The sequence below is a fragment of the Capricornis sumatraensis genome, chromosome 2, assembly GCF_032405125.1.
Source record: "Capricornis sumatraensis isolate serow.1 chromosome 2, serow.2, whole genome shotgun sequence".
Lineage (NCBI taxonomy): Eukaryota > Metazoa > Chordata > Mammalia > Artiodactyla > Bovidae > Capricornis > Capricornis sumatraensis.
In genome coordinates, this window is record NC_091070.1 from 29,336,562 (window position 1) to 29,352,837 (window position 16,276).

General features: G+C 41.8%; 1 protein-coding gene across 1 annotated transcript in view; it reads right to left on the bottom strand.

Moving 5' to 3' along the window:
- Nucleotides 1–16,276, bottom strand: part of PRKCH (protein kinase C eta) — a 236,912-nt gene that overhangs the window by 96,478 nt on the left and 124,158 nt on the right. Inside the window, exons 4-9 of the mRNA XM_068966672.1 lie at nucleotides 11,671–11,705; nucleotides 9,736–9,824; nucleotides 8,104–8,233; nucleotides 5,123–5,250; nucleotides 1,710–1,853; nucleotides 1,352–1,525 (exon numbers count right to left, since the gene is read on the bottom strand). Coding sequence (XP_068822773.1) covers nucleotides 1,352–1,525; nucleotides 1,710–1,853; nucleotides 5,123–5,250; nucleotides 8,104–8,233; nucleotides 9,736–9,824; nucleotides 11,671–11,705 — 700 coding nt within the window. The remainder of the gene's footprint in view (nucleotides 1–1,351; nucleotides 1,526–1,709; nucleotides 1,854–5,122; nucleotides 5,251–8,103; nucleotides 8,234–9,735; nucleotides 9,825–11,670; nucleotides 11,706–16,276) is intronic.

Below are 16,276 nucleotides of genomic sequence, written 5' to 3' on the forward strand. Positions count from 1 at the left end.
TACATCCCTGATGGTGGCAGAGACAAAGGGACGTGTCCTGAATTCTCTTTCAGAATGCCTTTGAGAAGCAAGAAGATTGGGAAATAACTGCCAGACCCTCCCGATGCCTTCATAGGAGCCCTCTCCCCTCTCCATTGGCAGCAGAAGCCCAGTCCTGAGCCCAGTCTAACTGGGCTGCAGAATGCCCCACCTCAGGGATGAGTCAAGGTGGATGGGAGCCCACTGTGACAAAGCAGCTTATCTCGGCTAGATATTCGCTCCTGCCGCGTCCTCTGCAACTCAGGATGAGCCTATAACTCAAGACAGGAAAGATTTTTCTATCCCTGATAAGAGGAAAGTGCATGAAGCCCCTCTGCCTCTGCTCCCTGTGCGTCCTGCTTCAGATGCTGGCATGTGATGTGATGCTTAGGGCTGTGATATTAGGGCAAGTCCCTTGAGACCTCAAGGGCAAGAGATGCCTAATGACACTAAGCATCTCATACAATCCTAATAGTGCTATCATCAGACTTCTCAAGAAAAAAGTCTCTACTATGAACTAAACTCATCCTTTCTGTTTATTGTATAAACCACTATCAGTCACATATTCTGTTAACCGCACCCAAAAGCATTCCTAATTGCACCCGATGATGAAAGTGAAGTTGCTCAGTCGTGTCCGACTCTTAGCGACCCCATGGACTGTAGCCTACCAGGCTCCTCCGTCCATGGGATTTTCCAGGCAAGAGTACTGGAGTGGGGTGCCAGTGCCTTCTCCAGGGGATCTTCCTGACCCAGGATTGAACCCAGGTCTCCCGCATTGCAGGCAGACGCTTTACCATCTGAGCCATCAGGGAAGTTCCCACCCCATGATAGGGTAGACAGAATCCCAGGATCAGTCCACAGAATCAAGCAAAGGGTCCTTGACTGAGGACAGAAGTAAGGCCTTGGGACATTATAAATCAAGGTGCCCTCTTTGGGCCTATCCTGGTGTGAACTCTTTTCCCCGGGTCAGAAACAATTTAGCATTTAGCAATGGAGCCAAGGTCAAAGTCACCAGTATAAGCAGCCCATGATGTTTACTGTCTTCTTGGACTTCTGTAACCTTCACTCTGCTAGAGAAGACTTATGTACAAAGACATTTTTAATCTTAGGACACACAACCCTCAAACTGGTCCTTCTCCAGGACAGCATGAAAGGAAGTGGTTAGTTCATTGGTTCTGGTCATCAGAAGTCACTGGGTACTTCAAATGACTCTACCTCGGGAGTCTCCACCCCCCCAAACTTTCTGACCTGCTACTTTATGAAACCTTCGACATATTGCAGTCAACTTTTGAAGAAAGGAGGCCATGGGGTGGTGAATTAGAGTCCTACTTACAGGGGTCTGAAAGCAGCAGAACAGCTGGGTGAGGAAGGGGTGATTGCGGGCCAGGGACAGGATCCTTTTCTCGGTCATGGTGCACTCCACATCATCGTCCTGCAGGATCACGTCCTTCTTCAGCACCTTCACAGCATAGAGGTCTCCTGTTTCTTTGATTCTTGCAAGCATCACCTATGGCAAAGCAGCAGGAAGGAGCGTGAGCTGGAGAACTCCTGCAGCTTTTAGGGTATGGCCTTGCCTGGGGCAGAAGGCCGATGGCAGGTGGGAAACAGGCATGTGGATTCTTTCCTGCCCAGACAAACAACCTCCATGGAGCAGGCTTCCTTTAACCCAAACAGCTGCAGCCAAGACTCACCTTCCCAAAGCTGCCCTTCCCCAACACTCGGATGAACTCAAAGTTGTCGATCCCAAGTCGGTTGGAGGAATTTACCCCAATGCCATTTCCTTCTTTGGTGCTCTCCTTTCCCTGTCGTCTTAGGGTTGATCTAGAAACAAGCTTCTGCAAAGAAGAAATACATGGAATCAGAAATCCCAGTGGAACCGGAAGCAGTTACAGATAGAGAAGACCTTACTTGCAGCTTCACCCCTCAATGTAGCACATGGGGAGAGATTAATACAGCTTGACATGTGATCAGGTTCTGCCGTGCTCAAAGCTGTTCAGCATAAATTCCTGATCTGTGCTTACTGTATTTCGGTAAGAATCACTTAAAAATATATCTAAGCCACTGAGTTTCAGTTTGTGCTCAGATGGCAGTATACAGAAACACTGTCTCAGCCTGGGCCACCTGGTTGCTTTCTACAGGTGACCACATTCTAAGAGCGCCATCTGGTGTCCATGTCCTACAAGTAGCAGATTTCACAACTGCTCAGAAAATCAAAGAGAACAAAAGAAGCAAGGTTATAATATACATTTTAAATTATAGAAATGAAAATTAATGTAAATATTGGAACAGTGAGCAAATATATGAAGGATAATATCGACAATACCTATAATCTCATCAGCCCTCTTCAACAAAAATAAAAACAACATAAATATACACACATCTATCTTTACGCTTGATTAATTTTTAAAAAGACAATGAAATTGTTTCATAACACTAATTTTAATTTAACATTTTACATGCTATTATCATACTAACATATTATTTTAATTGCATGCTATTAACATATTATGCACAGTTCTAAATGTCCTTCAAGAACATGAGTTTTAAAAAGCTGTCCAATAATTCATTTTATGGATGTATCACAATCGATTCAATAACTCCCCTGATACTGGACATACAGATTATCCCCATTTTTCTCTGTATAGAAAACACTCAGTGATCGTACTTGCATGCAAATCTTCATAACAGGGTGATAAGGAGTCTGGGCTCTCAAGCAGGCTGCCTGGGTTCAAATCACAGGTCTGCAACCCAACCCTGTGACCGTGGACCAGTCACCTACCTCTCTGTGCTTCAGTTTCCACGCCTAGCACGGGATGTTACAGCAGCTGCCAGGTGGCTCGTTATGAGGAATAAATGAATAACTGTGCCGAAAGCTCTTAGATCAGTGCCTGGCACGTTCAATAAACCTAAGCTGCATTGTCATCACTATCAACAAGACCATCATTAGCATCCTCTATTCAGATAACTTTCCAAAAAGGGAACTCTTTGAACCAAGAATTTACGTTTGAAGCCTTCTGATGCATGGTCAACTTGCCCTCCAGAAAGGTTAACCGCCAATACAACGAGAGCTCCTAGCTCACCAGATGGAACCAGAAGAACTCTCCAGGGAGTTCTCCAGCGGCATCCTGCAGAGAAGACGCTACCTACAGACAAGGCGACGGTGCAGATGTCCATCCTGGGATATTTATAAGACAAGCAGAGCAGAAGAGACAAGAGACCAGAAGTCTAACATCTCGGAGCATTTGACCTATGAAAAAACAGCTAATTTGGGGCAACTTCTAAGCAATGTTTGCAATAAATAGCTGGGCAACAACAGCCTGAAACTACAAGGGTTGTATTTACTCAACCAAGTGAAACAGTGATTGAAGACACAAAATGATCATTTTTTAAAATCCAATTGTTCTAATAGTTTCTCCTCATAAATTTTTCAAAGACAAAAAAACTTTACTAGCTTGAATTTCACTTCCTCCACCTAAATCCTTCCCCTGGTTGGGCTGGCCCTGGCCAGAAAACTTCAAGCCAGTGTTTTTCAATCTTTTTTTTTCTTTTAACCCATTCTTCTATTTTGATAGACTGAAGACGTCACTCTTTACTGATGAACTCTCAGATAATAGGTAATTTGGGTTTTCTCACTATTAAGTGTCAGAACATTAAAGATACTTGGTTCAAATGACATGTGACACTGCCCATTCCTGGAGACTGTGCTGCATGGCTCAGCTCATTCCCACGGAGTTTCAGAAGCTCTGGGGCAGGCTGAAAGCCCTAACCTGATACTCTTCAGGCACAGCAGTCTGCGTGTGTGCATGCTAAGTCACTTCAGCCACGTCTGACTCTGTGCAATCCTAAGGGCTGAAGCCCGTTAGGCTCCTCTGTCCACGGGATTCTCCAGGCAAGAATATTGGAGTGGGTCACCATGTTCTCCTCCAGGGGATATTCCCAACCCATGAATTGAAGCTGCATCTCTTACAGCTCCTGCGTTAGGAGGTGGGTTCTTTACCACTAGCACCGCCTGGGCTTCCTTGGTAGCTCAGATGGTAAAGAATCTACCTCCCAATGCAGGAGACAATCCCTGGGTCAGGAAGATTCCCAGAGAAAGGAATGGCAACCCACTTCAGTATTCTTGCCTGGGAGATCCCATGGACAGAGGTGCCTGGTGTGCTACAGTCAAGGGGGCTGCAAAGAGTTGGACACGACTGAGCCACTTCACTTTACTTTTCCTCAAATCAAGAATACAGTGTCAGTCCAAGGCCCTGATCTACCAGATGGGGCCCTCCACCTGGTAGAGGTGGTTAGTGAAAACAAAGGAAACGAGGTGGTTAGTGATGACATTTTTTGGACAACCAAGCACCTGACAGTGAACGCACTTCCCTTCCTAAGTATCCGAAGATATTTGCCAGTTCAGTCTAGAACTTTCCTGAACCAGACATCAAGCTACACATTTTAGAAGCCACAGCCATAGCCACGGATCATTCCCCAGCTCTTGGCAGACCCCAACTAGCAAGGCAGCAATAGGATGTGGCTGAAGCTCTAACAGACCAGAGGAGGGTATGGGTCACTCAGGGAGGGGAGAAGACAAAATACACCCAGCAACAGACCCGCTCCACCCATCCCCAAGAGCCAAGAGAAGGGAACTCCTGTCTGCGGCGGGACCAGAGATAAATTCACTATCCATACAAAAACTTCACACTCTGGATTCCAGGGCTGTGGAGAATGTCAGCTCTTCAAGTTAAACGACTTCAGAGAGGAGGAAGCAGAGGCCCACAGTTACTGGTCAGCTGTACAGCTGGGGATCCCACCAAGAGTAGAACCCAGGCCCCTGGCTTCCAGGCTTTTCACCAGACCACAATGATAGGAAGTTGATTTACCAAAAAAAAAAAAAAAATCCTTTTTCTGCTTATTGCAATGTCTGCACACTCACTATTTGTTGTTACATAACTGTATACAGAATCTTATTTGTAGAAGAAAATGCTCTTTAAAAATGCAATAAATCTGTTTACCGTATTTGCTGAGACTAGGACTTGGATCACACCACACACGAAGCAAGGACTCACCACATCTGGGAACAATGTCCAGATTATAATATGGGGAAACAGTAAAGGCTCACCGAGGTTGGAGAAATATTTCCGGGTTGGAGGCCCATTCCTGCCAGAGTCTTGGCCAGCTCCACCGCATTTACCCCGCAGTTTGGGGCCACGTTCGCTTGACATCGAATGTGTACATTCATTTTACATACTGGAGGGAAGAGGAGAAACGAATCCACATTCAGAAAAGAGTCACATCAACATGAGATGTAAAACAGAATCGTGATGACCTGAGGGACTGTGGCCGGGCAACCGCACAGGCTGAACAATGCCATCTTCTCTTAAAATTCAACTGACTCAAATAATGATCCCTGACGGGGGAGCCTGGTGGGCTGCCATCTATGGGGTCGCACAGAGTCGGACATGACTGAAGCGACTTAGCAGCAGCAGCAGAGTGTAAGTAAATCCCTGACTTTCTCTATTTCTGTTTTGTGCAGAAGCAGAAAACCTAGCATACTGAAGAATAATAAATTTCAAATACCTTTTTTTTTTTCACCACAACTTGATGAAAGACATTCAACTATGTTACACTTTAACAATCATCACTGATTTCCCAGCATGATTCAACACAGATTAAAATGTTCATCAGTGACAGCTCAGTCAACTAAGTAACAAGGAAACATGCCAAGTGACTTTATACTCTTCCTTGTACCTCTCAAAAAAAGGTAGTAATTACAAAGCCATGTGTAGATGGCTGTTCAAACAGTGAAGTGGTGAGTCTGAGAGAAAAACCTCTAAGTACAGCCTTCTTTCTGAGCACTGTCATTGGCTGGCCCCCACAGCACAGAACGCGGCATCCTGTGTGGCTGTGTTTCTCAGGGCTTGCAGCCTGTGGCTTCATGGGTGACAAAAAGCAATTGATTTAAAGGTCAAAGTAAGTGACAGTTGGAAGAGCAGAGCGAAGCAGACTAAGCTCCTGGCACACAGGAAGCTGACTTGGGATGATGAAAGACCTGAGGTTTAATCAGCACAAAGTTCTGATATGGTGTCTTGACCTGGTTCTGCAGAGTGGAGGCAGAAATGAAGCAGCATAATACATGTTTCGGATGTGTCAGCCCATCTTTGGAAGGATGCACAGTTCCAAAATTTCTGGGAGCTAAATTTATGCAATTTAGGGTTATCTTCTTTGAGAAAAAGAACACTCTGGGGCTTCCCTGGTGGCTCAGTAGTTGGGAATCCGCCTGCCAATGCAGGAGACACTGGTTTGATCCTTGGTCCGGGAAGCTCCCACATGCTGTGGGGCAACTAAGCTGGTGTGCCACAACTATTGAGTCTGTGCTCTAGAGGCCGGGAGCCACAGCTACTGAAGCCCGTTCTCCCCAACAAGAGAAGCCACCGCAGTGGGAAGCCCCTGGATCACAGCTACAGAGTAGTCCCTGCTCGCTGCAACTAGAGCAAAGCCCATATATAGCAACAAAGACCCAGCGCGGTCAAAAATAAATAAAATCATTTAAAAAAAGAAAAAGAACACTCCATCAAATAGAGAGCTTGGAAGGTGCCTTGCAAGGGAGGGACTCTGAGGCTTAAGCTTTATTAGCTTCATAGGATATCCTCCTCTCTCAGGAAGGCTGGTATGGAGACATACAAGCCAGTAGTGGCCTTTCTAAAGCACCACGTGACAAGAAAAGCAAAAATGATAGGAATTCCGTAGGTGTGCTATCCTTAGCACCACCAGGGACAAGAACCATGCAGATGAGCCCCACCCATGGCTCTGTACAGAGCATACAAGAGCAGAAAGTGACTTTCACCCTAGAAAGGGACACCACCCATCTCATGATCGAGCAGTGCCTGAAATAAAGCCACACGGGCACTGTCTGCACTGTTTTGGTTGAAAAAGAATTTATTTCACGTATCTATGAGAAAAGAATCCTTGTGACTCCCATGGACTGTAGCCCATCGGGCTCCTCTGTCCATGGGGATTCGCCAGCCAAGAATACTGAAGTGGGTTGCCATGTCCTCCTCCTGGGGATCTTCCCCACCCAGGGATGGAACCCAGGTCTCCTGCATTGCAGATAGATTCTTTACCTTCTAAGCCACCAGGGAAGTCCACACACACACAGCACACATGAAAAAAGAATAATCAAATGGGGCTCTGGAGAAACAAAAGAACTGGCCTTTCTTAAACACAAGGGACTAGCCCTTTTTTGGTAATAGAAGCAGGTTTGGTAAATCCAGCCAGTGGAAGTTGCCCAGTTTTATTGACATGAACTCTGCCTTCCTCTGGTGACTTAGAATGTGTCTAAGGGTTTAAGCTGAACTTCACATGTATTTCAGCAGGGGACAGTGCATCCCACGACAGCCAGACTGTTTCAGAAACACTCAGTGAGAGATGACTCCAGGCCAATAGCCTCTCAACTCCTAACAGGACAAGGATCAGCCCCCATTTCCCGACCCTTTGCTAAGGCAAAAGCTCAAAACTCAGGCTCCGTTGGGCATAGCTGTTGAAGTGCAAGCCCACATGGGGCCAAAGCTGAAGAGTCCTTCATTCCACCTACTCTCCGATCTCTATCAAGCTCTTTGAGAAGACACAGGGCAGCTCCAGCTATGCCTTTGTAACACAGTTTCTGCTTATTTCTGGTGAGGTCATCAGACCACCTCTCTTGCCAGTTCTTTACCCATAACCCAACCTTTTCTGCTGACCACCTCACCTCCTACTATCGTCCATTTCTGACCAGATGCCATTTTTTCCTCTTTCATATACCTATTGAAATGCACAACGACTAGCCTGTACTCAGCACTGAACAGAGGATAGCCAGCAGCCTAGCTAACCAGATGGGACATTTAATTCAGCAACTGTGTAAACATGCTGTAGTCAGGACATTTGTGGATCAAGTGCAGCTCTCTGTACGTGCCCGACAAGGGACGATCTAGAGTCACTGAGACGTCTGTTTATGAAAGGTCTAAAACCATCAGTTCTAGGTCAGATTCTGAACTGCAGAATTTGGAAAGCTGGCAGCGCGGTGTTCTCATGAGGAAGCAGCTACCCCACACGCCAGCATCTCACTTTTACACTGAAGTCCTTGTCGCATTATGCCCCAGAGCAGGGAGCCACAGTGGTCGCAGAACGTCGGCACCTTATAGTTGTGGACGCTGAACTTGTGCGGGATGTTGATTCCAAACCTCTGCTCAGCAGTCTGTGAAAAGGAAACAGGAGGATGAGAGCTGAAATGCCACACCTTCTCCAAAAACCGTTAACAGGAGCCCACCAAATTCACGGTGTTACTATCCCGCCTGAGATGGGTACATCATTACTGCTCAGCAGCAGTGAATCACCCAGGCCCGACAATGCAGACTGACCACGTTTTCTAGTGAACAAGACTGGACAGAAATGTGTGGTATACAAGATTGTTCTCCATCTTGGGAGATTAAAAGAAATTTGAATTTTCATTTCATTTTTTATATTCAAGCTGTGTGTTTCTCCCCTCACACTTATGTCCATTTCCTAGAACCTTTGAACTTCAGGATTAAACAAGCCTTTTATAGACTACATACACTTACTATCACCACAAGTTCTTCCAAAAATTCACTATATCATGAGGACAGGGCTGAGGGTGGTACCCAGAGGACATGGACTCACCTAAGGAATTCATTCCAAAGTGACATTCAAGTGGTGATCTTATTCCTCCCTTCCAGCCTCTGCCTGTCTTTGGATTTTGGTATCTCAGTGCAAAGATTCTGCTTTTATGTCACATACAATCACTTCTTGGATCAGGTGTAATCTCACATACTATTTTCAACAAATCATTAGATTAGGCGTATGCTCTAATCTACATCAAATTTAAAGCAATAACAACAGAGCCAGGCATCACAAGGAATGGGGTAATATTACTCCTCTTGAAACCTTTCTGGGCTCTTTCTCAAAAGAAAAAACACACGCCTCTATGTGTACTCCATAGCAATCCTGGGTGTACACTGTAAAGGACCATCAATTCAGAGCCAGACTCTTCAGTGAACCCGTGAATTTACCACTAACTGTTGGTAATATTTCACCCTCCTTCTACCTTCAGAATTTAGAGCATTATACCCACCTCAGCTGGACGCAAAATGGCAAGAGAGAAGTTCAAGAATTTATGTATAAATAAACATCCTCCCTGAAATTCCTTGAGAGGCTAGAAGGGGCCAACAGTCTCTTTATCTAGAGAGTGCAATTTACAGTTAACAACATATTTATCACATCAGTTGTGTCTTGCAGTATTGATCCTATTTTAAGATTCAGGCTGAGAGAGAAGCTAGCTAGCAGAGGCTGGATTCTACACTCAAATACCAGTCATCCAGTGCCAAACTCAGGGAACTTCTCACAATTCCAAATCTCTCTTCAAATTAGAAGAACTGATCCCTAGAGCTTTTACCCAGCTGATCACTAATGGAATTATCTTAAGGACAGGTTAAGCTAAGCAAGTACAGAAATACAATGCCATAATATAACAAGGAGAGACATTTCAATTCTGATACCACCGTTGGCTTCAAGAAATATGGAAGGAAAGTAGGGGGTGCAGCAAAGAGGGACAGAGGGAGAGAGAGAAAGAGAGAGACACAGAGGCGGAGAGGGAGAGAAAAAGGAGGAGGGAGGGAGAGAGGGAGAGAGAGAGTGTGCACACATAAGCGTGTGTAGACAATCAGCAAACTGCTATCTTACCTTTGAATCCACTTTGTTAATATTGTTTTGGCAAGTGCAGGCTGTAACAATTAGATGATGGCAGCGCTTGTGGACAACACAGGTGCACACTGGGGAACGAAATCCAGCAGTTATACATTTATCAGAGGCTGACAGCCTAGCCAGTTTCAGTAGAGTAACAAGGGCTAGATGCTGGGCTCATGGGAAGCCTGTGCTCCCGTCCTCCCTATATTCTTTACCCTCACCCTAACTCAGGCCTTTGCTCATGCTCAAACTATTCATACTCAAGTCTGGAACCCATGTCATCATTCCTGGCTTTAATCCTTCCTGTGCCTACCTCCAGAGGAATCATCTCACAGTATGCTGCTGACATCCTCAGCCCCATGATCTAAAGCACTCAATCATGTCTCACTATCAGTCAGAACAGAGCTGAAATTTTCCAGGTGAGTTTCAGGGTCTCTCAAGCCCACCCCAGACTCACTTGTCACATTTCTTCTCTGATGGTTTTTTGTCCCATTAAAAACTAGACTAGCTGTTCTTCCTGGAATAAGTCTTCATCCTCCTCCACACACTGTCCGCATCCTTCTCAATTCCCAGGATATCTTCCTTTCCTATCACTTAACTAAATCAAATTTATAACAGGTCACGAAACTTTTAAAAATGTTTCTTCCATGGAAACACACTCCCCATGACTTCCCTTCTAGACTGAAACTCTCTCCCTCCTCTGATCTCCTAAACTTTTAGCTGGCCTCCCTCATTTAAAGTGTTCCACATATGGCCTCCAGTGTACTCAGGATTCCCAGCCAGCATGATGACTTGAACAAAGTAGGCATTCACTAAGTATTTGCAGAATGACTCAATCAATTGTTTGAATAGCTAGAATTTTATAAATAACTTTTTCTTCATTTTCATTTAGATAACTGATAGAGTGTAGACACAGCCCAATTTCCATTAAAGAGCAATGAAACAATATTAAAAATACACATCATTTTTAAGATCTTTCAAGACACATGAAAGTTTCCAGGATTAAATATGTAAAGACAGATGACAAGTCAGTAAATAGTACTATAGTCTAAAACAAATTTGGCTTTCATCAGATTGAATTCTCAGGAGAACCGAATTGAAAGTGCCCAGGGAACTAACTGGTCTTTTTATAAGAGGGAATCCTTCACACAGAAAAAATTTATATTCTGAGGCATTTGTGTTTTTCACAGTCAGCTTGGCTACAGGTTTATTAATTTGATTGATATTTTCAGAGAACTAGCTTTGGATTTAGTGGCTTTTCTTTATTGGTTCCCTAATTTAAATTTCACTGTTTCCCACTATATTTTTATTATTTATTTTCCACTGCTCATTTTAGGCTTAAGTTTCTCTCCTTTCTGAGATGGAAACTTAGATTATTGATTCTGTCTTTCTTCTTTTGTAATCTAAACATTTAATACTATAAATTTTTCTCTCAGCACTGCTTTCACTGCTTCTCACAAACTTTGATAAACTGTATTCTTACTGTTGTTTAAAATATTTTTTTAATTTCCTTTCAAATCTTCTTTGACCCATGAGCCATTTAGAATATATTGCTTAATCTCCAAATACTTGGAAGTATTTTAATTATCTTTCTGTTACTGGTTTTCAGTTTCATTACACTGCTGTCTGAGAAGATACTTTTTAGGATTTCAATTCTTTTATATTTGTTATTGTTGGTTTTATAGCCTAGAATGTATTCTCTGTTGGTAAATTTTCCTAGAAAACTTATGAAGAATGTGTATTCTGCTTCTCTTAGATGGAGTATTCTATAAATGTCAATTTGATCAAGTTGTGATAATGCTGTTATGGGGTCTCATTTGACCTACAGAGAGTTATTTATCAAAATATTAATGGAATGTACCCTGTTTCCTCTTGGTATAATCACTCAACACAGAAACAAGATTAAACATACTTTCAAAAATGTTTTCTTACCTTGGCATTGATAACCCTGTTTTCCAAATACACCCCTGGTTCAAGACAATAGAGAAAAAAGTAACCATTAGTCAAACATTTCAGCAACAACTCCTATAATTACAGTACTTAAGGAAAACAAATTTCATCCTCTAGTCCTTTATAAAAAATAAAATTTCAGAGAAGCAGCCGTGATGACGTCCCTTTTGAGTGCTTGTAACCATAAGACAAAAAGGAAATTGACAAATTAGAATACTCCAAATCATAAAAACAGGTAAGTATTGCCAATTCTCATTCTACCAACCTCTGTGGCAATCCCCCTAGTCCTTAGTGAAAATAAGCCCTTCTCTGTGTGTGACTGAACCTCAGGCTGACGTGTCACTCTACCGCCTAACTGAGCATTCTCTCTCATATACACAGAAAGATGTGTAGAAGGTGAAGTTTAGATGCAGACATACATACGGAGGTAAACAGGCGAGTCCAGTGGACCTGCCTGACCTGAAGCATCTTTCCTCTTCTCTGTGCACACAGCACCCCAGAGTCTACACGGGAGAAGTACAACCACAAGATGCCCATCATGCTCATAGCTCCCATCTCTGTCTCTCCCTAATACAGTCTGAGTGACAGTGGTACAGTTTTCACCCTCATTAATAAAGATCACATTTTACTAAGCCTGTAGGATGTGCTAGGCAATGAGCCAAGCAGCTAACATGTACTATCTCACTTAATCCTCACAAAGGCCATGTGAGGTAGCACACTTGATAGCATGACCTAGAGCACAGATCATAGAGTCAGATGGCCTGGATGTGTTTTGGGGCAAATTGTTAACTTCTTTGAGCCATTGATTCTTACTGTATAAAAGGCATAATGATAACTGTACTTACTTTATAAGGTCATCATGAAGATAAAAAGGGTTGATAAAGACTTAGAACAGTGCCTGGCACTCTAAGTGTACATAAAATTTTACTATGTAAGTAAAATAAAATTATTATCTCTGTTTTGCAGATAAAGAGACACTGATGGGTTATATAACTTGTCCAGGTTCACATATCTAGTTGGTGATGAGAATGAATGCCAAGGTCTATATGTTTAATCATATATATATAAAACACATGTACCACTATTTTAAGTGTGTGTATAGGGAGTGAGGAGGTAGGTTGGAGTTAAAGTCCCCTGGTAGAAAAACATTTAGTTAAATTATCAAGCAACTTTCCATTTAGAATGTTAGTTGAGATCACAAGTTCTCACCCAAAATGCCTACTAAACACCTGTAGTAGCCAGGTCATGTGAAGAAGAGAAGTTGAATGGTGTGACATGAAATAAACAGCAGTAGACAGTCACTCTTCTGGTGGGGCAAACCCACGGAGGGGTGTGTCTACAGCTAACTGGAGCATGTAAAGAAGAGAACTGGCTCAAAGTTTCCAGAGATGCTAATTTTTCCCATTTAAAAATGGAATAGGAATATTTTGTTAAAGACTATAACTTTAGGCTTCATCATATCAACAACCAGTATAGGGCCTTTGGTTTAGACAAGACTCTCTTTCTTTTAATTTTTTAATGTGTACAAAGTTAGGGTCATTTCTTTTTTTAAATTTATCTTATTGAAGTACAGTTGATTTATGATGTTATGTTAGTTGCTCGTGTATAGCAAAGTGATTTATTACAGATAGGTTCTCTTTTAGGTTCTTTACCATTATAGGTTATTAGAAGATATTGAATATAGTTCCTGGTATTATACAGTAGGTCCTTGTTTTTATATTATATATATATATGTGTGTATGTCTGTTAATCATGAATCCTTATTTTATCCCTGTCCCCTCCTTCCCCCTTTGATAACCATAAGTTTGTTTTCCATGTCTGTGAGTCTATTTATGTTTTGTAATTAAGTTCCTCTGTATAATTTTTTATATTCCTTGTATAAGTGATATCATATGATATTTGTCTTTCTCTGTCTGACTTCATTTAGTAAATGAAGTTGGTTGAAAGAATACGGAAACAAGACTCATATCTACGGTACCTACAAGAAACTCACTTCAGATCTAAAGAAACACAGACTGAAATCCAGGGGATGGAAAAAGGTATTCCATGTGAATGGAAATCAAAAGAAAGCTCAAATAGCAATACTTATATCAGACAAAACAGACTTCAGAATTAACACTGTTATAAGAGCTAAAGAAAGACACTACATAATGATCAAGGATCAATCCAAGAAGAAGATGTAACAACTGTAAATATACATGCATCCAACATAGAGGCACCTCAATATATAAGGCAAATATTAACAACCATTAAAGGGAGAAATGGACAGTAACACTATAATATTAGGTGGCTTTAATACACCACTTACAGCAATGGACAGATCATCCAGACAGAAAATCAGTAAGGAAACACAGGCCTTAAATAAAATATTAGACCAGATGGATCTAATTAATATTTATAAAACATATCACTCAAAGCAGAAGAATACACATTCTTTTCAAATGCATATGGAACATCCTATAGGATGCATTCTCCTCGATCACATGCTAGGCCACAAAACAAGCTTCAATAATTTTAGAAAACTGAGATGTCAAGCATCTTTGCAACCACAACACTATGAGATTAGAAATCAACTACAAGAAAAAAACTTCAAAAAACACAAACACGTGGAGGCTAAACAATATGCTACCAACCAACCAATGGATCACTGAAGAAATAAAAAAGGAAATTTAAGAAAAGATACCTAGAGACAAATGGGAATGAAAACACGGCAATCCAAACCCTATGGGATGTGGCAAAATTAATTCTAAGAGGGAAGTTTATAGTGATACAATCTTGCCTCAGGAAATAAGAAAAAGCTCCATAAACAACCTCACCTTACACCTAAAGAACTAGAGAAAGAAAAAACAAAGCTCAAAGTTAGTAGAAGGAAAGAAATCACAAAGATCAGAACAGAAACAAGTGAAATAGGAACTAAAAAACAACAGGAAAGATCAATGAAACTAAAAATTAGTTCTTCAAAGAGATAAACAAAATTGATAAACCTTTAGCCAGACTCATCAAGGATAAAAAGAGAGGGCCCAAATCAATAAAATCAGAAATGAAAAAGAAGTTATAACTGACATCACAGAAATACAAAGGCTCATAAGAGACTACTATATGTAACTATATGCCAATAAAACGGAAGAACTAGAAGAAATGGAAGAATTCTTAGAAAGGTACAATCTCCCAAGTCTGAACCAAGAAGAAATAGAAAATCAGAACAGACCAATTACCAGAACTGAAATTGAATCATAATAATAATAATTTTAAAAACCCTCCCAACAAACTAAAGTTCAGGCTCAGATGGCTTCACAAATGAATTCTACAAAGCATTTAGAGAAGAGTTAACAAAATTGCAGAGGAAGGAAGACTTCCAAACTCATTGTATGTGTCCATCATCAACCTAATACCAAAATCAGAGAAAGATATCACAAAAAAAGAAAATTACAGGCCAATATCACTGATAAACATAGATGCAAAAAATCGTCAACAAAATACTAGCAAATTGACTTCAGTAATACTTTAAAAGGATAATAGACTAAACCCTGTTCATGATTTAAAAGACCAGAAACAAGCTAAAGCCTGGATTTTGACTTGCTAAAAGGTATAAAATCCAAAGTAATCACAAAAAAGCCCACATAATACAAAGCAATTGATCAATATGCAGAAATGAACCAAGTGTTTCTGCCTTAAACAAAATGACTAAGTTCGGTTCAGTTCGGTCACTCAGTTGTGTCTCTTTGTGACCCCATGAATCGCAGCATGCCACGCCTCCCTGTCCATCACCAACTCCCAGAGTTCACCCAAACCCATGTTCATTGAGTTGGTGATGCCATCACAACCATCTCATCCTCTGTCCATCCCCTTCTCCTCCTGCCCTCAATCTTTCCCAGCATCAGGGTCTTTTCCAATGAGTCAGCTCTTCGCATTAGGTAGCCAAAGTATTGGAGTTTCAGCTATAGTATCAGTCCTTCCAATGAATATTCAGGACTGATTTCCTTCAGGGTGGACTGGCTGGATCTCCTTGCAGTCCAAGGGACTCTCAAGAGTCTTCTCCAACACCACAGTTCAAAAGCATCAATTCTTCTGCGCTCAGCTTCCTTTATAGTCCAACTCTCACATTCATACATGACCACTGGAAAAACTATAGCCTTGACTAGGCGGACCTTTGTTGGCAAAGTAATGTCTCTGCTTTTCAATATGCTGTCTAGGTTGGTCATAACTTTCCTTCCAAATGAATAAAGTTTGCAACAAAAGCAAAATACAAGAGTGTTTTTCTTCCTTCTGAGAAGAGTGTGTGTATGTTTTGTGCAAGTAAGAGGGTATTTCTTTCTCTCTGCAAGTAAATGTGTTTAATGTTGCCTCTAATTGAAGACTGGAGGAGGAAATGGCAACCCACTCCAGTATTCTTGCCTGAAGAATCCCATAGACAAAGGAGCCTGGCAGGCTACAGTCCATGGGGTCACAAAGAGTTGGACACGCCTGAGTGACTTCACCTTCACTTTCTAACTGAAGATAACTACTACTTAAATTTATTTCACATTATAGATTTGCCTCTTAGACTTAAGCTTGAGTGACATATATAATAAGATATTATTCCAAATCA